We start from the raw sequence: 20,759 nt of genomic DNA on the forward strand, positions 1-20,759 counted from the left end.
ATTTCTCAACAGAAACTTTGCAGGCCAGAAGGGAGTGGCAAGAAATATTCAAAGTGATGAAAAACATGGAACTACAACCAAGATTGCTCTACCCAGCAAAGCTAACATTTAGAATTGAAGGTGAGATAAAGAGCTTCTCAGACAAGGAAAAGCTAAAGGAGTTCATCACCACCAAACCAGCACTACAGGAAAAGTTGAAGGGTCTTCTTTAAGAAGAAGCTAATGAACAAAAGAATCTGATGAACTAAATAGACCCAGAGATATTGACGCATGCAACAGAGGATCATATCTCAGAGGAAAGAGGGAAAGGGGTTGGAGGGTGGGAAGAGATTAACCAAAGAAATTATATGCATAACCCATGGGCACAGTTAATAATGGGGTGAAGGCCTGGGAAGGGGGTGGGAAGGAAGTGGAGGGGATCAACTGGGGGGAAAAATGAGATACCTGTAATACTCTCAACAATAAAGGTAAATTTAAAAAGTAAAAAAAAAAAAGAATAAAACCTTAACACTTGTGACAACATGGATGGACCTAGAGGGTATCATGCTAAATGAAATAAGCCAAAGACAAATATTGTATGATTTCACATGTATGGGGAATCCAAAAAAATAATAATAAAACAGAAATGGACTCATAGATACAGAGAATAAACTATTGGTTGCCTGAGGGGAGAGGTGGAGGGATGGATGAAAAGGTGAAGGGGAATGAGTTACAAACGTCCAGTTATAAAATAATTCATGGGGATGTGATGTACAGCACAGGGACTATAGTGAATTATGTCATCATGACATATGGTTACTAGACCTACTGTATCACTTTGTAAGTATATAAATGTCAAATCACTATGCGTTGTACATCTAAAACTAATGTGTAGTGTATTAACTATACTTGAATTTAAAAAATAACAGAACTGGAAGCAGAAAGAAGAAATAGGAGAATCGTTGCTCACCTCAGTAGCCGGTCATGGAGCCGAATCATCCGTAGCTCGAGAGCCCTTCTCTCTTCTAACTCCGCGTCTCTTTCTGTACCGCCACCCCCTTTCCTCTCCTGCTCTGCGGGGGTGTAGAACAGCCGGTCACCCGGGCAGCACTCTCCAGCCCGTGTATTTGGGCAGTTTTCTCAAGATTATTTGAACAGTAGCCTTCATGCCTCTGTTCACTGGCAAAAGAAAATCTGACTCTGCCAAGAAGTATGTGCTCGATTCGGTTCCCACCCGCTCGCCCCGCTCCCAAGTTCCACGAGAGGGTCAAGTTCAAGGAAGAGGTCTCCAATCTGAATCATTTTTGCAACGAGCTTTTATTACTTTTTTTAAAACCCATATAAGAAAGACATTTAAAGAGGAAATATCCTCCAAACAAACACACACCGGGCAACTGGACGACAGAAGGCACTCCAGCAGTCACACCCGCCTCTGGGAGGGAAGGGATACTTAATCCACTGTTTTCGGAGGCTTGGACCTCAACCTGGGTCCTGGGTCTAACTGTGCTTTAGATAAAGTCTGCATTTCCCTCTAATTTTCTTATTTCATAAACACCCCTATCTCTTTATATATAGCTATATGCCTTTATGGTATATATGTACATGAGTTTTTCTTCCTTCTCAAAAATAAAATAGCCACCCCCATCAGGAGGTTCTCAGCAGCATTCACAGCGGTTGCAGCAGGAGCCGTGCCTTCTATTCATGGTAGAGACATGCCGCATGAAGAAGGACTCTTGACCACTCCTCTACTCTTCAGCAGGGAGGGAGGCTTCGGGGGGGGGAGTGCTAAGGCTGAGCATGAGATGGCAGGTCACCAGGGTTCTGTGGTTTAAAAATCTTTTCAAGCTGCTAGCCTGTCCTGCTTGTGCAGCTCTGAAGACCAGCACAGTTTATATGAGGAAGGGTCAGCATTCCTTCTGGGATCAGGGCAGTGTGGACTCAGCGAGGGTCAGGGAGGGAACTTCTGAGGCTACACAAAGGAACTTAGGCTTGGACCAACCCAAGAGGGACTCAGGAAGGCAGAGGACATTGAAGAACTGGTCTCTCAGAGGCTGGATAGAAAAACCTGCCCCGCTTTGAAAGTAAAAAGTCTTTCTCCCACGGCACTGGAGTGTCTTTGCAGTCCCGGCTACTTGCTTAGGTCGTCTGGCTAGTGTACGTTTAGGTTTGGACTGAAACAAGGAGTCAGCACAAATGAAGAGTCAGGAACCTGATCCGCCTTGTCCATGTGCTTTGACATCACTTACAGGATTCAAAGCCCAGGACCTTCGATGGGAAGGTTTGACCCTGACCCCACTCTTAGAGGGAGGGCTCTCCTGCCCTTGTCTCCCACACCACAGTGGCCCACTTCCTGGCAGGAACAAGCCAGCAGCAAAGCTTCAAGCAAACTCTCCCTGCTCCCGTCTTTCTGGAAACAAAAAGGCACTGAGGTCAGCGGGGAGGCCAGTCCCACGGCTCACCGAGTGCAGTGCCACGGGCTGGCCCGAGCTTCAGAACACAATGAACTCCAAGTTGGCTGAGTGGGAGGTTCCCCCCAAAACCAGGGCAGCTCCTCTGGTAGCACCTGGAGATTCTACAGTCCTGTGGAGGAGGGAGGCCATGCTGGAGGCCCAGGGAAACCAAGGCAGCCAGGCCTCCCCTGCTCTCGCCAGGCAAGGCTGAAGATGCTTGGACACATTTCTCCACAAAGCTTTTTGGCTTTCTCTGACTGCCTGATCTCCATACTCAGCAGGAGACCTCTAAAATGGTAAATAGCTGGTTTCCCCTTGGTGGAAACACGAGGATGACAAGATTAAATAAAGTTGCAATTTAAGGACAAACAGCTGTTGACAAAGATGTGGCTAAGCACCACATATACACAGATGTACACATACGCCTTTGGGCTCACATGTGCAGACTCGGCGACGAGGGCCGGGGCCAGGCTGCAGCTTCTCCAGAAATCTCTGAGCCAGCCTCAGCTCTGGTGCTCCCGACCTGAGCATCTGGGGCCAGAGGAGGACAGTCCTTTTAGGAGCATTATCCTACTTTCAGGGGCCTAGCTCAGACGTGCTAAAGGAATATCCTACAGCTTTTGACTCATAAATAAAGGTACCATGGGTGTCAAATAAAGGAGAAATGAGGCAACTATTTGGTTTGTGAAAGGCTTGCAGATTGCGAGAGGACGCAGGTTGCTCTTTACATGAGTGCCGCTTGGCAGGGTGCACACAGGCGCTGCATGGGGGTGGGCACGACCCAGCCCCGTACACACACGTGTCCATCAGAGACTGTGCCACATCTGGAGCTGCTGGGCGGGCACACACACATCCATCAGAGGTGTCCTGAGAAAAAGTGTCTGTTGCAAAATAATAATTAATAATAAAAATAAATCCGAGGGCGCTGGGAGCAGAGGAAGCAGGACCGGTTAGCCAGGTTTGCCCTGGGCCTCTCTTAAGGCCTCCTCCAGTTTCTGCCTAAACTTGTCATATTTCTTCTGCACTTGTTGGATTTTGTCCTGCTCTTCTTTTTCCAGGATTGTTAGGAAGTTCTGGAGCTCGGGGATGGAGAAGGCATCCCACTGTGAAGCGAGAGGGAATGCAGGGAGGAACAGAATAGGAGACGGTTAGAGGTTGTCCGCCCTGAGGGGCCCTGCTGCCTCCATGTTCACACAGCTGTGCACAGTGTGCGACTGAAACCTGGGTTTCCCATGTCATGTTAACAACAGCATTTCAAATCCTGGTATCTCATGACCAAGAGGTACTAGTCCATGAGCTGATTATCAATATTATTAATCAACAATCTTAAATGTTCCCTGTAGCAGCTGAGATCTTAACAGTGATGCTGGGGCTGCCCAGGTGCCTGGCTGGCCTGCTCCAGTTGTCTGCTGGGTGACAGGAGGCTCCCAATATGCAGACCCTGAGGATTTGGAGGAGAGTTGGACTTGGACTCACGAGGCTGGGTTTCAGCTTGAATCCACCCTGTGACTTTGAACTCATCACCCCACTCTTAGCAGCCTGTTTTCTCATCTGCTGGCAGAGCAGATAATGAAACATAACATTGCAAAGCTCTGCAGGGCCTCGCTGGCCCAGGCCTGCCTGGACGGGACCTGGCCTCTCAGGCTGACCCAGGAGCAGAGGCCCCTGGGGCAAGGGGTTTCGACTCTTAAATTCTTAGAGCACAAAGGAGTAGTAAGGTTTATCCGGTTTCAGCCCCACACTGCATAAGTGAGAAAGTTGAAGCCCATGGGGGGAAGGCAGTGTAACCTCAATCACAGAGCTTGTGGCCGCAGAACTGGAATCAGAACCCAGGTCTCCGGATTCCCAGGCCTGCGAGCTGTCCTCTGGCCAGCTGTGTTCTAATCTTTTCAGTGGAATATTTTCCCAATAACCAGAACTTCCTGGTGGAAGTGGGAGAAGGGACGGAGCCCCACTTCCCTAGATCTGCCATTTCTCCAAAGTGACCTCCAAGACTGCTCTCCCAAACCCTAGGCCTCCACTGAACACATGTGACAAACAGTGAGATGCTCCCCTGCTCTTGGTCACATGTCTCCACCGTCCAAGCATCCCAGGCCACTGTGAGCAGCCGTCTGGTCTCAGCCCAGTTTACACCAGGCTGGATGGCTCCTGGCGGGGGCGCACGGTCAATTTTTAAGAACCAGGGAGAGAGAAAAGGCTCTAAAATACCTATGGCTCATGCTGGGCCTCAGGCCCCCCTGGAGCAAAGCAACCTGGGCATAACCCAGGGAGTTTCTCAGTGCCCTTCCATCCTGAGCTTTCAGAGATAAAGCACATGAGGTCCTCTCTTTCCACAGTCCGTGCCAGACACAAGCCCTGACTTGCTACCCCAGGGCGCTGACAGTCTGGCTTACACAATGAACCTGGACCCACTCACCCCAGCTCAACTTTCTCAAGTCACTTTCCTGCCACACCTGCGCCGGGCAGTGAGGATGCCGCCCACCACACCCACCAGCTGCACCAGCAAAGGGCCCAGGCCTACCTCCACCTCTCCGGTCTCATTCTCTTTGAGCACAAAGCTGAGGACATCAGTGTCGGGCCCGGCCAGCAGGCGCAGGTAGAGGGGGCAGTCAGCCGCTGAGAGCTTCTGGAAAAGCACTGCAAACCGAGAGGGGGGCTGGAGCTTGTCTGGGGCACAGGGGCGGGGGCCCTGGGTAGGGGGTGGGACTGGACAGAGGTGGGGGTGCTGCTAACTGGACGGAGTCATCCTTTCAACCCAAGGGAATGAACCTGACAAGAATACACAGGGGAATAACCTTTCATGTTTGGTATCTGCTCAGAGTTGGAAGCATATTTCCATTCACGTCACCTCCCAAAAGATTAGGAGCAGTGGGGTGGGTTCTCCTTGCACAGATTAGGAAGCGGGAGCCCGGGTGTGGTTTTCCTGAAGTCACATATGGAGCGAGGGGCACAGTGAGCTCCCCGTCCCACTCTTGGGCCAGCACGGGTGGGTGGCCTTCCGCAGATCTGATGCCACGTGGCGGGCCTCACTGCGGCGCCCGGAGAGGGCCTCCCCCCCCGCCTGGTGGGTTCGTGGGGGCACAGACAGAATTGGGAAGGTGGTTTCTGGTGGGTGCCCCACTCTCATACCTTGCCCGTCCTTGTGTATCCGCTTGAAAAGTGCAAACTTCTGGGGATTGTCCACGACCATGAACTTTTTGAGAAGGCCCTGGATGACCTCACTGACCGTGGTGGTGCTGCTGATATGCAGCTGCTTGATGGCATCAAGGGGCAGGTAGAAGGACGTCCGCTTGTCCGTGGTGGCCGCCAGGTTCACTTCCTTGATGGCGTCATAGATGGACTGGGGCCGGATCCCAGCAGGCACTGTCACGGGCCGCCGAAGTTTCAAGTGCACTTTGATGAAGCCCGTGTAGGTGCCATCTTCGCTCTGCCAGTGGGGGGATGTCATATGGCGTCAGGGCAGGTCTGTCCTATCTGCCACTCAGGCCACTGCCCCAGGTCAGAGGGGCTGCAGAGGCCTTTCCCAATAGTGGTGCCACCCCGGGCAGCCCCCCACCTGTCTCCCTGAGTTTCTTCCTGCCCTTGGGGCCCCAAGAAGGCCCACAGCATCTAGCTACCTGAGAAGACACTTGGGGCTGCTGTGGCTTTCCCCACAGAGGGACTCGGGCTGCCTGCCCCAAATCTGCCACCAGACAGATGCTGACTGCCTTAGGTGAGTCCCGACTTTAAGAGGCAGGATCTGGAGTGGCCTCTTTCCCAAAATCCACAGCCTGCACAACTTAAACCCAGGCCCATCTATGATTGGATCTTCTGGGGCCTCACCTGGCTGAAGCCCCAAGAGCCAGTTGCCGCCGGCCACCAGCAGGGGGCAGGGTTCTCCCGCTTTCTCCTCCCCTCCCACTGAAGATGGCCTTTCTGAACTCGGTGCAAAGCGGTGCCCCACTCTGAGCTCTGCACAATCCATGGAAGCTCCCCCAGATACAGGCTGTACCTGTGCAACCACCAAGAGGGGCTGCGAACGCCCCTCATCCAGGGCTTCCTGGGGGCCAAGCAATGCCAGGTCACTGTATATCATTTAATTATCAAAAGGGCACTAGTATCTCCATTTTACCGTAAAACTCAGAGAAGTTAAGAAAGTTTCCCGAAGTCACAAGTGAAAAAGTGGAAGAGCCAGAGATGGCATCTGTATCTTACTCTAAAGCCCATTCTGTCTCTCTAAAGGATGGGGCCCTGGCAGCCCAGGCTGTCCGCCTCCCTGAGGCCTGAACCCCTGAGGCCTCCAGAGGCCAGAAGAAAGGGGACGGCAAGGGGGTAGCGTCAGAATCCAGAGGACTGGAGAGGAGCCAGGCGGGAAGGGGGTGTGGGGCGGGCGGGTGTGGCGGGGCCTGGGGGGACGGTGGGCCGGCCCTCACCAGCTTCATGCCCAGGCAGTTCTTCTCGCGGCTGTTGTAGCTGGCGATCTTCTGCTTGATCTCCTGCAGCGTGGGCGGGTGCGGAGTCTCCTCTGCAGGTTTACAGACATTCTGGAACAGACAGAAGGGAGGGTGAGGGTGAGGGTGGGCGTACAATGGTTCTCAGGATTCGAAGGGGACCGGCCAGGCCCTCCCAAAGGCCTCGGACCCGGACCTGGAGTGAGCAGCAGTGACAATGAATGGCAGGGTGCATCTATTTGCCAGACCTGCAGCTGTTGCTGTCTGCTGCTAAGGTTTCCACTGCAGATGCAAGAAAAAAGGGTCTTTGCGCTGTCTGTCTGTCTGTGGCAGCCAAAATTGAATGGGGGAAACAGGGAAAACACATAGAGTTTCTGCAACTCAGAAATAACTTTGTAAGCAGTAAGGAGTCCGTTTTACTCCAAAGAAGAAATCTAAAATATGAGTTTACGAGACAAGTGTTGAAAAATTTTACACCTTGCCCTCTGATTAATTCCACTTTTAAAAGCTTAAATGTTAAAACTAATTAAAGCCAAGCCAGTGAATCTTTTTATATTATTAAAAATAATAATAATTGCATGGATTCAGGATGAGAACAGAGGTCAAATCCCAGCTGTGCCCCTGCCTCGCTGGCCACCCCTGGGGAAGTAACTTAAATCTCTCTCAGCCTCAGTCTCCTCATCTGTGAAATGGGAGCCATAACCCCCTCCCTCAGGCTCGTTGTGAGACAGGTGTGAAAGTGCCCAGCCCACAGGCACTGGAACTGGGCGAATCAGCAGAGCTGCATTTGCAGATGAAGGGTTGCTATGGAGAAGATGCTCTTAGATGCTATGGGGGATGCAAAGAAATGCAAGCCGTCATCCATGTCCTCAGGGAAGTAACAACAGAGGTGGAGAGACAGGAATGTGCACCAGATACCAGCATGTGCTGATGGGAATGACAGCAATTCTCCCAGACCCAAAGGTCCAAGGGCACAGGGACATCAGTTCAGGCCCCATGGCATAAGAAGTAAATGTGTGTTTGTCAAATGAATGAGTGAAGTGGTGGGGGCAGGGGGCTGCAGCCCTCTGAGATAGCTGGGGATAAACCTCCTCTACTGCGGCGAAGGGACAGCCAGCATTTACTTAGCACCCGCTCTGTGCATGCACTTGGCACACATTACCTCACTTAATCTTCATCAACCCAAACTCTGCGAGCTCGTTTATTACCCCATTTTACAGGTGGACAACTATACTGAGTTTAGTAACTTGCCGAATGCCCTACAGTCAGTGTGTGCAGAACTGAAAGCAAATTCCAGGTCTGCTCTGTTGCACTCTTCCTATGACATCCTGATTTTTAGTCTTCTCATCACTCCCCCCTCTCCCCAGGAAGGTAAAGGACGGCGCTGACAGATGGAGGTCAGTGTTCTTCACACTGTGGGGGTCCAGGGGTGAATCCTGGGGTCTGAGCCACTCTGTCCGTCGGTCAATCCCCTGAATTTCTCTCAAGGTCATTGTCAATCACCTTCCCAGTTTTGTCCCATCTGGTCTGAGGGTGGCTGGGAGTGCAGAAGCCATAATTTGGGGGAATACATAAATTAATAAATAGGTTGGTTGGTCAAAAACCATCCAGAATTTGCCTGATCTTAGAAACCTACCCAATTCGGGGAGGGTCAGGATTCTCTTTTGGAGGAAACTGAAGTCCAGAGGGACAGGTGACGATGTTCTCTGGGCTGCCTTCGAACACCATCCAGCACCATCCAGTGGGTGTCTGGTTGGGTTGGGGAATTTCTTAGCCACCCGCATCACATCACCACCCAGGTGAACACAATGGGCACCCACAGCAGAGCCGGACCTGGCCTTCCTCCCTTCAGCATGTGATGTGATGTGGCCCGTGGGAGACATCACACTCAGCAGCATGCCATCACTTCCTCCTCTCGCTTTCCAATCCCAGAGCTGAGAAAATGTCAAGCTCTGCGGCTGCCCAGGAGCACTGGCGTGGCCTCCTAGCCTCAGCATGGAGGGGAGTCGACAGCCCTTTTCTGTGACAGCGTCTTCCCTCGGCCTGTCCTCCCCTCTTTACTTCTTCAGGCATCCTGATAACAGTGCTGTGCTACGTGCTTTCACATGCCTTGTCTTACACACTACACACCTTACTCCTAATTTACAGATTACAAAACTGAGGCTCAGAGAGGTTAAGAAACGTGCCTGAGTTTCTTAGGTCCCACTGCTAGCAAGTGGCTGAGTAGGGCCTAGAACCAAGCCCAAAGTCTGGAGCCCATGTTCTTAGTTCATCACGTGGCCTCCTAGGATGGCCTCTTCTGCTGAAGGGGCTGGCCCATCACTCGCACAATGATCACTGAGGTTCCAGGCCAGAGAGCTGGGATGTGCAGCTGCTAACCCAAGGCCTGTAAGTTACGTGACCTGTGAAATGTTTATCCAGGGTGTCCTGGAACAGTGGGTCAGGCCCAGAGGCCTAGGCCCGGGAGCACCACATCTCCTGAGAAGATGGCAAGAAGGAACTTCTAACCTCAGGGTTGAGGTGCAGCCCCCAAGATGTAGGGCCCACCCTGTTCCTACGTGGCCACTCAGGTCTCTGGAACCGGATCTTGATTCCACAGGAGAGACCACCCAGGGGGAAGCACTCCCCAGGACACCTCCTGTTTGCTTGAGCCTCACTGACTGTCTTCATTGGCCATCAATTCATTAATCCAGGGACCCTCAAAACGGAGCTTCTCATCCCTTCCCTGGGATCGTCTCCGTGGGACCCGGCCTGACTCGCCTGCCCTCCGGGAGTTTCCAAAGAACCAGTGTCCCGTTACTGTCACGCACACCAGTCTGTCTCTGAAGCACACAGAGAGCTTTCTCATACTCATCTATATGAACGAGTTAAGTGATGGAAAGAAAACTCTAGAAGCTCTGGAAAATCTCATATTTTCCCACTGAACTGCAGCCATTTCTCTGTAAGAAAAGGCATCGGTGTCCTGGCTTTCACAGGCCAGGGTTCCAGGCCTGGTTTTGAATACAGCCAGAGTCAGGGCTGCCTCAACCCACGCCTTCTTCTTCGGGCTTCTTCCTGTTCCCTTTCCTTCAGCAGATAACCCATCTCTTCTACCCCATTCCCACCACAACCTGGGGGAGTGACGCAAGTGGCCGTGGGCACCCACCCCATCCAGGCCTGACGCACCACCCCACCTGGGAGGGCCAGGAGCCCTGTGTGGCCAACCCATGAAATCTCACACCCTGAGATTTCAGCCCCCGGGGCTGGGCTGGCTGCTGCCCACACCAGATCTGGCAGACAAGGTCTGACCCGCGGACTGAATGAATCACCTCCCAAAATAGGCCAGCCAATCAGCCAGCCAGCTCCAGCCACAAGGGCCCACCAGTGCTTTCCCATCCAAGCGATGGTACAAAATCTAGAGAGGTGATTCTTAAACGTGGCTGCACAAGCAATCATCTGGGGGATCTCCAGAAACAGCGCCTGAGCTCCGTCCTGGAGATTTCACCCATCTGGGCGCACCCTGCACACAAGGACGTTTGAAAATCTCCCAAGTGATTCTAACCTGCAGCAAAGCTTGAGAAGAACTGGTATAAACCCCTTGCATGCAATTTCAGACCCCAAGGGTCCCCATCCAGCTGCATGGCCCACAGATACCCACAGCCCCAAGGGTCACTAAAAGGCAGTATTTGCTGTATGAACAGATCACTAATACAGCAGTCTTCAGAGGACAAGGCAAAGACCCCAATCTCTCCACCTGCTAGATTCTCAAGTCCTCAAAGTGAAAGATTTGTCTCTGTCCATGGCACAAAGTTAGGGACCAGGCAGATACAGAGTTTGTCTCTTGGGGTGGCCCACGGTGGAGGCAGAATGGGAAACTCACTCTGTTATGATTTAACAAACACAGGTTTTGGCCCGTGAGGTGTCTCTCCTCGGGGGTTTACCCATCTCGGTGCATCTGGCCTGTAATTCATCTGCTCTGATTAAGCCCCAGTACTGGTAGCAAATGGTTTAGCTGTTTCCAATGCACCCAGCACATCTAGGGCACTGGGGGGAAATGTCCTAAGTTATAGAAAAGGCTGTGTCATCTCTTAGCTCGTGAGGTTATTGGAGTGCAGACACCAGAAGAGGCTGGGCACTATGGGTCAGAGCAGAGATGCCCGCTGAGAGAGTGATCCTCAAAGTTTTCTATTAAAATACCCTTAACAACAAAATACAAAGCACCAAACCCTTGCAGTCTGGGGCCTATCTCCAAGCAGATTTCCCCTAAGCTGAATTTTACTTTAAGAAAAATACAAACACACACTGGCTGATTATGCATTCTAATCAATGACACATATAAAATCTTAATTTTGGTCACTAGAGAGTGACCCAATGATCTTAGAAGAGGCGCTGCTGAGTGAATCCTGTGGCTTTTACTCTCCCCAGGTACACACAGGGTGGTGCGAAAGCTGCAGCTTGAGGGGGCCCTGTGGTGAGGAGTTGGTGGAGGAGACTGTGTCCCCACCCTCGGGGCTGGAGTCGTCAGATACATTCATGCCCATATTTTCTTCACCTAATCACACAAAACCTCATTTTTTGCCAAAAATGTCACTCTTTGACCTTTCCAGCCCCTTCTTCCTGCAAACCGCTTTGGTCATATCACCCTGTCTGCTCATCCCTTTTCCCGTCACCTGTTAAGGGCTCTCTGATCGCCCCAGTCCTAGCTGATGACTACCATCTTTACTGTTAATTTATTGGTTAACTATGTGCCAGGCGCTGTTCTACTCACCACCAGTTCATGAGAAAAGTACCATTATCATGCCTATTTCACAGATGCAGAAACTGAGCCCCAGCAAGGTTAAAACTAACCTACATCTAAAGCTAACACTATAGGACCTGGCACTTAAATACGCATCTATTTATATTAACCTCCAAGCACCCCATCCATCTTGGGTTTTCTTCCCAATTGGACTGAAGTTCCTTAACGACTTACACCCTATTTCTATCTCTCCTCTATGCTGGGTGGCACTGAGCATTAAACTGATAATAAATACTTGCTCGAGAAACTTCAATGGGCCCCCCTGGCTACAGGGGGGAAAGGATCTAACTTGCCCCTGAGAATTATAGTACAGAGAGCCTTGGATTTCAACGTGAACTGAGTTCTGTGGGAGAAGCACCTGTGCCTGTCTTGTCCACCTGGCATCCCAGAGCCTAGTACCAGCTTGGCACAGAGCAGAGGCTCAGGTAACACCTGCAGGATGTTTGGGTTCTGACCCCCATTACTAACTAAGTGACCCTGAGAGTCAGATAACCCTCTTTGAGGCTCAGTTTCTTCATCTATACATTTGGGGTAAAATTTCTTTATTGCCTCATAGCATTGATGCAAAGGTAAAACTAAATGAGATAATGGGTATAAAAGTGTTTTGGAAAAGATTAAACCCATCCAAATGCTTGTATTGCCACTATCATTCCAGATGTATGAAGTCCGACCCCCGTGAACAATTATTCTGGATTGGCCCCCTGGCCATAGAGTTTGTTCACTCGATTCTCTACGCGAGTGGTTGGCAGACATTTTCTGTTTGGAGCCAGATAACATATATTTTAGGCTTTGCAGGCCATACAGTCTCTGTTGTAGCCATTCAACTCTGCCACTGTAGCACAAAGCAGCCATAGGGTGAGCATGGCTGTGTTTCAGTAAAACTTTATTCATGGAATCTGGCCCCTGGACAGCAGTTTGCCTCTCTGCTCTACATGGTTGTTTGAGCCGTTTCTCCTGCCTAGAATACACAGCCCCCATCTGCACGAGTTCCATCTTCTCTGTTTAGTTTCCCAATGAGATTCCATAGCAATCTCCGTTCTCCTAATACATTAGTTCTCTGGCATTTCAATTCCCAAATGGACACAGGTATAAACAGGTTTGTTCTGGTCCCTGCCTGTTCCTGAATCATACTTCCACTGAGAGTCCTCAGTGTATTTCCTCACGCCTTCAGTTGATGTGCCTTTTGTAACATCACTCTCACTTAATGGACACTTTCACAAGCAAACAAAAGCTTTATCACTTCATCCAAGTTCCGATAACTCTCCTCCCTTCTCCAATGAGGAGGCAACAAGCTGGCTGAGGGAGGGGTGGGCATCTAGGCTCACTCACTGGCTCAGGGACTCACTCCCAAACGCCAACCTCGGGGCCCCAAAGCCTCAGATTCCTGTCATAGCCAAGTTACCATATGCCATGGACCTCTGCAGCCGTTTGCAGATGCTAAATCCACTGCTGCCAGCACCTATAGCCTGCACGGCTACATGCAGCGTCCAATTACAGGCTGCCTTTTATTGTTTAATCATTGTTTCGCACGTGTTAATACCATCTTCCCAATTAGATGCTCCCTGGGGGGAGAAAGACATGATGTCTGATGACTATGCTTTCGTACCCCCTGCGGGACCTGGCTGAGTACCGGGCTCACCTCCAAAGAGGTGTCAGATAAATACCTGTGGATTGGGTGGCAGGGAGAGGGCGGAGCAGCCTGGGTGATCCTCAGCCCAGAACCCAGCCATGGATGCCAGTCAAGTCCAGGAGCACCACCCACTGGCCTACACCCCAAGAGGCTGATGCTAAGAAGGTGTGGGCTGCCTGGGGCTGTGGCCTTTGGCTGAAGGCCAGCCCTATGGCTCAGCTCCTTGCAGTTTCCTGGTGACAACAAATGCCAGACCATCAAACGACCTGTGACCTCTGGGGAGTCACTTCCCCTCCCAGGGCCTCGCTTTCCTCATCTGTGAAATTATGAAGTGAGACCGGCGAAGCTCTCGGGCCCCTGCGCAGCTACGCTAAGATTTCACATATAAGATAGGGTGGCTTCTTTCATCACTGCTTCCTCTTCTGTTTCAGAGAACTGGGCGTGGGGCTGCAGCCTCTCGGGGGGCAGCTGGGCTTGTCCGACCTGCAGTGATACCTGGTCTCGAACAGCACTCAGGCCGGTTCTGACCCCTGTGCGCCTGCTCATCTCATCGATGGGTCACCACCTGCTTTCTCCGCTAGTGAGCAAGGCCCCGTCTGAGCCGAGCCTGAGTAGGTCTGCACCTTCTTAACTTGTGCGGTTCAAGAAAACAAAACAAGAACTCCCCCGGAAGCCATGAGCCATGAGCCTTTGCCACATTTCCCCTTTCTCGGCTCTTAGCAAATCTGTCAGCAGCAGATCTCATGCCCCTCGCGTGGAAACATCTCCAGGCCTGTGCCAGGGAGGAGAGCCTCGGGCGTCTGTGGCACGAGCAGGGCCATCCACAGGCACCTTCCGCTCCGTCCTGCAGCCCGGCAGCGGGGCCGAGCCACACGCCTGGCATCTCTGGCAGGCCCAACCCGAACAGGAACCTCCGGAGGGCGGGCCAAAGGCCCATGTGTCCGGGCTGGGTTCCGGGTGCCCTGCTCAGTGCCCAGATCACATTCAAGGCCCATCGGTCCCTCTGTGATGGGAAAGAGGAAGCCCCATGGAGCCTCATCATGAGGCCCCATCCCAGGTCCCGAAGGGCCAGGGTTCTGGACGGCTTTCCCGGGCCCCTGCCAGTGAAGTGGTGATTCCCAGAGGTCCCTCTATGAACTGTCCAATGTTCCAAAAATGAAAGGGTTAGAAACTCCTGAACTGTGTTCTCTGATCGGTTATTCCCAACAGAGGAAGGAAGGAAGGTGCCTTCAGCACGGAGCCATCCGTCCAAGCGAACCATGTGGAATATGAGGTGCTCTGCGGGGGTGCAGAAGCAGGGAACATTAAGGGGGGGGGGTACTTGAGAAACTGGAAAGATGAAATCCCCAAAGACAAAAACATGGAGCAGATGGTCAATGCAAACAGTCACTCAACAGTAACTGATTGAATTGCCTATAGGGTAGGGACTGTGCAAGGCACCTTGGGACATGAAACCGACCAGGTGGTCCCTGTCCTCGGGAGCCACAGGCTATCTGAGGAGGGAAGACACACACAGTGAAACACCAGACCAAGCACAGCGCAGTCCGGCAGAGCCCAGACCAGCTCACAATGAATGGGTGTGATGTCAGCGAACTCACCAGGATGCCAGCATGTCCCGGATCCTGGGCACAGTGTCCCTCACCCTTCTAGGTGACCACCTCAGTCTACAAGCAGGAGCAGGTAATCTGGGGCGAGTGGGGACCAGGGACCAGTAGCTCCACGCAGGAGGCTGGGTGAGCCCCGAGGCTCTGGAGCTGCGGTAACCTCATTATAATAATAAAATCACAAGAGCCAGGCACTGCTCTCAGGGCTTCACAGTCACAATCTCACTTGATCCCTGAAACAGCACACTGAGGGATGCATGTTATTACCCTGCTCTTCACCACTAGACCATCCTGCCCTACACATCCAGCTATAGGTTGGCCTTTGCCAGCCTTGCTCTTGATCTTCTGTGAACTTGGGCATGTCAATCTCACTGGGATTCAAATCTCTGTGAAATGCAGGTAACAAGGCCTTCTTTATACATCTGCTGTAGAGATGAAACGAGACTGCACACTGGAAGTCCTTAGCACACTGCAGTGAGCACCATCAGCAGCAGCAGTCATTGGTCTGGCAGCACAAATGAAAGTTGGGTTGCTGGGGGTGGACCCAACTGGGAGACCTCGGGCCTTAACCTTGATCCCTGGCAGGTGTTTCAGCCAGGACCACATTATGGCTCTTGTGAGTCTAAGCACTTTGGTCTTCAGGGCCGTGGCCCCTTCTTCCATAAGAAACTATTGTAAGTTATATTTTGTGAGAGCATTGGTATAAAGACAAATATAGTAATGTCATATATTAAAATACTTTCTTCAACCTAAAAGTTCATTTTTCTCCTGATTTTAAAAAGAAATTAAAACATTTATTGTGGACCCTTAGAGTGTTACGGGCCCCGGCACTATATGCTGTGTGTCTCATAGGTAAGCTGGTTGTGCTTTCAGCTCTTGAGTCCCAACTGTCGCAGTTTGCCTGGGACTGAGAGTTTTCTCAGGATGCTGACTTTCAGTGCTAAAATCATGACAATCCTGGGCAAATTGGCACGTTTGGTGGGACTCCCTTCCTCTCTTGTCCTCTCTACTGCAGGCCCCAGGATACTGCTTGCTCCTTTGTCCTCTGTAAAGCTGTGCTCCCCCCTTGCCCAATCCCAGCCTGGCTGTGGCCTGGACGGAGCTACCCTGGCTACCTCCGCAGATTAGCTCACAAACCTGCAGGCTGATCCCAGGTGCAGCACCCGGAACAGGAGAGGCTCATTAAATATTTGCATGACTTCTACACATGAATTGTAGAATTTACTGAATTGAATAGAAAACAGAAAGAAGTAGTAAGAAACATACACAGGCACATGCATGTGCACTCACCCTGCCCCCAAATAAGGAATTTAAAAGGTTTCAGTTGTATAAGGTCCCAGAGAATCCCTAATCCACAGCACCCATGTACTTCAGAGACAGTGACTAGGAATCAGAGGCCACTCCTGTCCTCTGACTATTTTTGAGGGCCTCATGAAGCCTCCTTTTCAGCTCAGAGGTCTAAAGTGTGAATCCAGGCGGAACAGGGCGACACCCGTTCTACCGCCAAGGCCACAGGGATTTTCCCTTGGGGCATTTTCTCATGCCCCACCTCTCGCACCCCCCCCACCCCCACCCCTGCTCTGAGCTTCTAGGGCCTGAGAAAGTCCTCCCTAAGGTTGGTTTTCCTCCCTGGATTTCCATCTCAGCCCATCCCCTCACCCAGCCTCACCCAGGTCAGTCTCCTTTCAGTCCTCCTGACCCCTTAGTCTGACCACTCAGCCTGAGAAGTCCTCCTCGCCTGAGAGAATGCCCCCTGCCCCTGGCATTGGCATATCCTTTGGGAACACCTTCCGCAATCCCCCGCTTTTATCTAGAATTAGTGGACTTTTCAACAACAGCAGCCTATTCCTCAGTTATTTCAGCACCAGTTTCAGCCTCTGTACAGTAGTATTAGTTGTGTACAAGCCTGTCTCCCCTATTAGACCATGGGCACCCCAAAGCCAGGGACTGCACCTTTTCCATCTCTGTATTCCCAGAGCCGGGGCACTATGGAGTGAAAGAGTGATGACGGCGGGGACGGTGAAGGAGTGAGTCCCAACAGCCCACCCCAGACTCCAGTCTCTCGGCTGGCAGGACTCAGCTCTTTCAGAACCAAATTAAGGAGGATTGAATTGCAAATCATATGTCTGATAAGGAATAGCTCTCCGGAATATATAAAAAACACCTACAACTCAACAACAACAAACAACCCAATTAGAAAGTAGACAAAGGACTTGAATAGACATCTCTCCAAAGACATACAAATGGCCAATAAGCACATGAAAAGACGTTCAACATCACCAGTCACTGGGAAAATGCAAATCAAAACCACAACGAGATACCACCTTATACCTACTAGGATGGCCGCTATCAAAAACACAGAAAATAAGTGTTGGTGAGGACACAGAGATACTGAAACACTTATGCATTGCCGATGGAAGTAGAAAATGGAACAGCTGCTGTGGAAAATGGTATGGCGCTTCCTCAAAATATTAAATAAGAATTACCATATGATCCAACAATTTCACTTCTGGGTGTCTACCCAAAAGAGACGAAAGCAAACATTCAAACTAACACTTGTATGCTCAGATTCATAGCCGCACTATTTACAACAGCCAAAATGTAGAAGAACCCACTGATGGATGGTGAATGCATAAACCCAATGTGGCACGCATACGCAATAGGAAGTCACTCCTCCACGAAAGCAAGGAAATTCTGAGATGCCACAATATGGATGAACTTTGAAGATATTGTACTAAGTAATTAAGCAAGTCACAAAAAGATAAGTGCTTTATGATTCCACCTGTATGAGGGTCCTAGAGTAATCAGATTCATAGAGACAGAAAGTAGAGTGGTGGTTGTTGGGGGCTGTGGGGAGGCAGGTCATGGGGAGTTACTGTCTAATGGGTAGAGTTTCAGTTGGGGGAAATGCAAAAGTTCTGGAGATGGATGGTAGTGATGGCTGTGCAACAATGTGAATGCACTTAATGCCACAGACTGTACACTTAAAAGTGATGAAAATGATAGATTTTTGTTATGTATATTTGTAACCATAAAAAAAGAAGATTCCAAGGTCAGGGGAACTCGGAGGCCATGTAACCAGCTGCTTTCATCTGGTTCCCAGAAAGTGGGGAGCTTCCCTTACTTTCTATATTCTAAGCAAGTAAAGGGGTCAACCCCACTTCTAAGCAAGCTGGCCCCCTCACCACAAGACCTCCAGGAGCAGGCTCTTTCCTAGGCACAGGCCGCCCTCCTGCTAGAGGCACTGAGGAACGGGGGCACACTAGGAATGAGCTGGACGGAGCCCAGCTTAGAGGAGCTGCTGCAGGGAGGTGCTTCCCAGATGACTCTCCAGAGGTAGCTCAGAGACAAAGAAGCCTGAGCTCCGGGATTTGGAAGGGCCACGAGATGAACTGGTCCAATCGCCTACAATCTGAAGTAACCTGAGTCCTCGGGTGACTCGGGTAGTGGGGACTTCCCAACTGCTTCAGATGCTCTCCCTTGACCCTGTCACAGGCCATGGCCAAGGAGCTATGTCAGGCTTGCCTCCTCACCCACCCCTAGAGAAATGGGTGCAACAGCAAAAGGGATGGTGGGACACTGGACCCTGCTCTTCTTTCTGCAGTCCAGAGGCGTGGTATGTTCTCTCTCTCTCTTTTCTAATCCTCGCTGGAGGATATTTTTTCCATTGCTTTTCAGAGAGCGTGGAAGGGGGGGGAGAGAAAGAGAGAAACATTGGTGTGAGAGAGACCACACCAATTGACACATCGATTGGCTGCCTCCCGCATGTGCTCTGACCAGGGCCGGGGATCAAGCCTGCAACTGAGATCCGTGCCCTTGAGGATGTGCCCTTGACTGGAATTGAACCCGAGACCCTTAGTCAGCGGGCTGAAGCTCCAACCACTGAGCATAACCGTCTGGGGCTCGTGGTATGCTCTTAAAGTCATTGAGCTGAGAGTTGGGGACTGACTCCCCTTCAGAACTACCCATCGCCCCCACCCCCAAATCTCTTCCTCACTTTCACAGGGTGGACGCGTCTGCCCCTCCCCCGGTGAGAATGCTGTCAGTACCGGCTCCTCGGCTTCACACCGAATCCTGTGCGCTGACAGCCATAGAGCACCCTCTCCCACCACGCGCTGGATGCCGCTGGGGCTGAGCTCCCTGCAGGACAGGGGGACCCGCACCATAAATGACTCGGGTCATTGGGAGGAGAGCTGCACGTGGAGCCAGCGCCCAGTTCCCAGCATGCCCACTCTGCCCACACTTTCTAGGTGGGGAGGGGCAGCTCAGGACCCCTGCCAGCAGCCAGGACACCAGCCCTGCTGGAGGGAGCTAGTCCTTGGATCCCTCTGCCTGGAAGCCCCGCCTGTGCCTGCAGTTGCGAGGGCTGGCGTGGTGCTGGGTGCTGGGGCCTCTTCACCAGCCCGCACATGTCCTCCTGTCCCTGTGCAGCTTGCCCAATAACCCCACCCCACGCTGGTGCTTGGGGATCCATCTGTGATACCAAAACATGTCTTAGTTGGTTACTAAGTAGCTGTGAGTTTTCATGTGTGCGTCCTCTCACTGTCATAAAGTTCAGGGGCAGGGACATTTGGTTTCCTCTCTCTCCAAAATGGTCTGGCAAAGTGCTACCCTCAGTGACTCCAGAGGAATGCTGCTGACATGGGCTGGCCTTTGGGGGGCACCTTCTGGCCTCACTGCTGGGGCTCTGACTACTTGGATAATTCTTGAAAATGCTGTCAGAGGGGCAGTACAGCTTAGGGGCCAGGAGCTCTGGCATTAGACTACTGGGGCCCAAATCGTGGATTTGCCCTCACTGCTGTGTGACCCTGGACACAGTACTTCACCCCCTCTGTGCCTCAGTTTTCTTGCAGTTAAAGGGAAACCATATATAGTTGCCGTGAGGATTAAATGAGCCTGTACACGTAGAGTACTTAGAACAGGGCCTGACATGCATTGAGGCCCAATAAGCAGAGATTATTATATATTTCAAAACTTTCCCAGCAGACCTTTCTCTCTTCTGTGAACAGAGCCTTATAGTTCCACACCCCAAAAATGAACTCCACTTCCCCATCAGACACCCATCTACGTTTCCCCAAATGGCCTTTCTCAGCTCAGGCCCGGAGTTCTCCGTGGGTTCTCACAACCAAATGTCTGGCCCCCCTCTAGCACTCACTTCCCGCTGGAGGGGCAGGCCTTCCCATTTTATGGAAGGAGAAAGTGAGGCCTTGAGTGGAGAGCATGCTTCCTGAGGTCACACGGAGTGAGGCTCGGGTTCCCAGGCCTCACTCCACTGGGCTCACTGATGTCCACTCCACCTGGGCCCACTGAGAATGCTCCACCTACCAGGATCACCAAACCAGGATCTTCACTTGCTCAGGATTAAACTGGGAAAGCAAGACAAATGAGGAGTGTGTTGGTTCCTCCCCCTCGACCTGCCACTCCCCATGTCCGAAAGGCAGACCAAAGAAACCTGTCACAGGTAGGCTCTCCCAACTCCTCACTGGGGACCCCTCCTCCAACTCCTGGAAGCCCCACTTGAGGAAGGACCAAGCCAACTCCTGCCAGCAGATGCCAGGGCCTGGTTGCTTAGGGACCCAGCCCTGCCTGGCCTCAACCTCCAGGGCAAACAGCTGAGCAATCACAGACAGGCGGAGGGGCCGCTCTCTGTTTGGAAAGTGTCCTTGCATTTTCTGCTCACTCAGTGAGATTTTTATTTTCACAGTTACTGGAAAAACCCATTGATTCTGCATCCAGAATCTTAAGCTACCCTTTAAAGCAAACAGTCCTGAGATCAGCTTTCACATACCTGTCCCAAGCACTCGCCTATGATTCCTCCGGGCAGCTGCCTCTTAGGGCTCTTGCCGTTGAGAAAGAAGCCCAAGCCCCCTCCTTTATCAAATGTGCACT

The 20,759-nt window shown here is 51.5% G+C and overlaps 1 protein-coding gene across 2 annotated transcripts in view; it reads right to left on the minus strand.

Annotated features, from left to right (window-relative positions):
- Positions 1 to 1,285: 1,285 nt before the first annotated feature.
- The window catches only part of RASSF5 (Ras association domain family member 5), a gene marked incomplete at its 5' end in the record, with an annotated part of 68,547 nt that continues 49,073 nt past the window's right edge, over positions 1,286 to 20,759 (minus strand). For both annotated transcript variants that reach the window (XM_081121252.1, XM_081121253.1), the window contains 4 exons: positions 1,286 to 3,532; positions 4,951 to 5,066; positions 5,559 to 5,856; positions 6,842 to 6,952. In XM_081121252.1, the coding sequence (XP_080977378.1) occupies positions 3,380 to 3,532; positions 4,951 to 5,066; positions 5,559 to 5,856; positions 6,842 to 6,952 (678 nt within the window). In that variant the 3' untranslated portion in view covers positions 1,286 to 3,379. The remainder of the gene's footprint in view (positions 3,533 to 4,950; positions 5,067 to 5,558; positions 5,857 to 6,841; positions 6,953 to 20,759) is intronic.

This window comes from Miniopterus schreibersii (genome assembly GCF_964146895.1).
Source record: "Miniopterus schreibersii genome assembly, chromosome: 19".
Taxonomy (NCBI): Eukaryota; Metazoa; Chordata; class Mammalia; order Chiroptera; family Miniopteridae; genus Miniopterus; species Miniopterus schreibersii.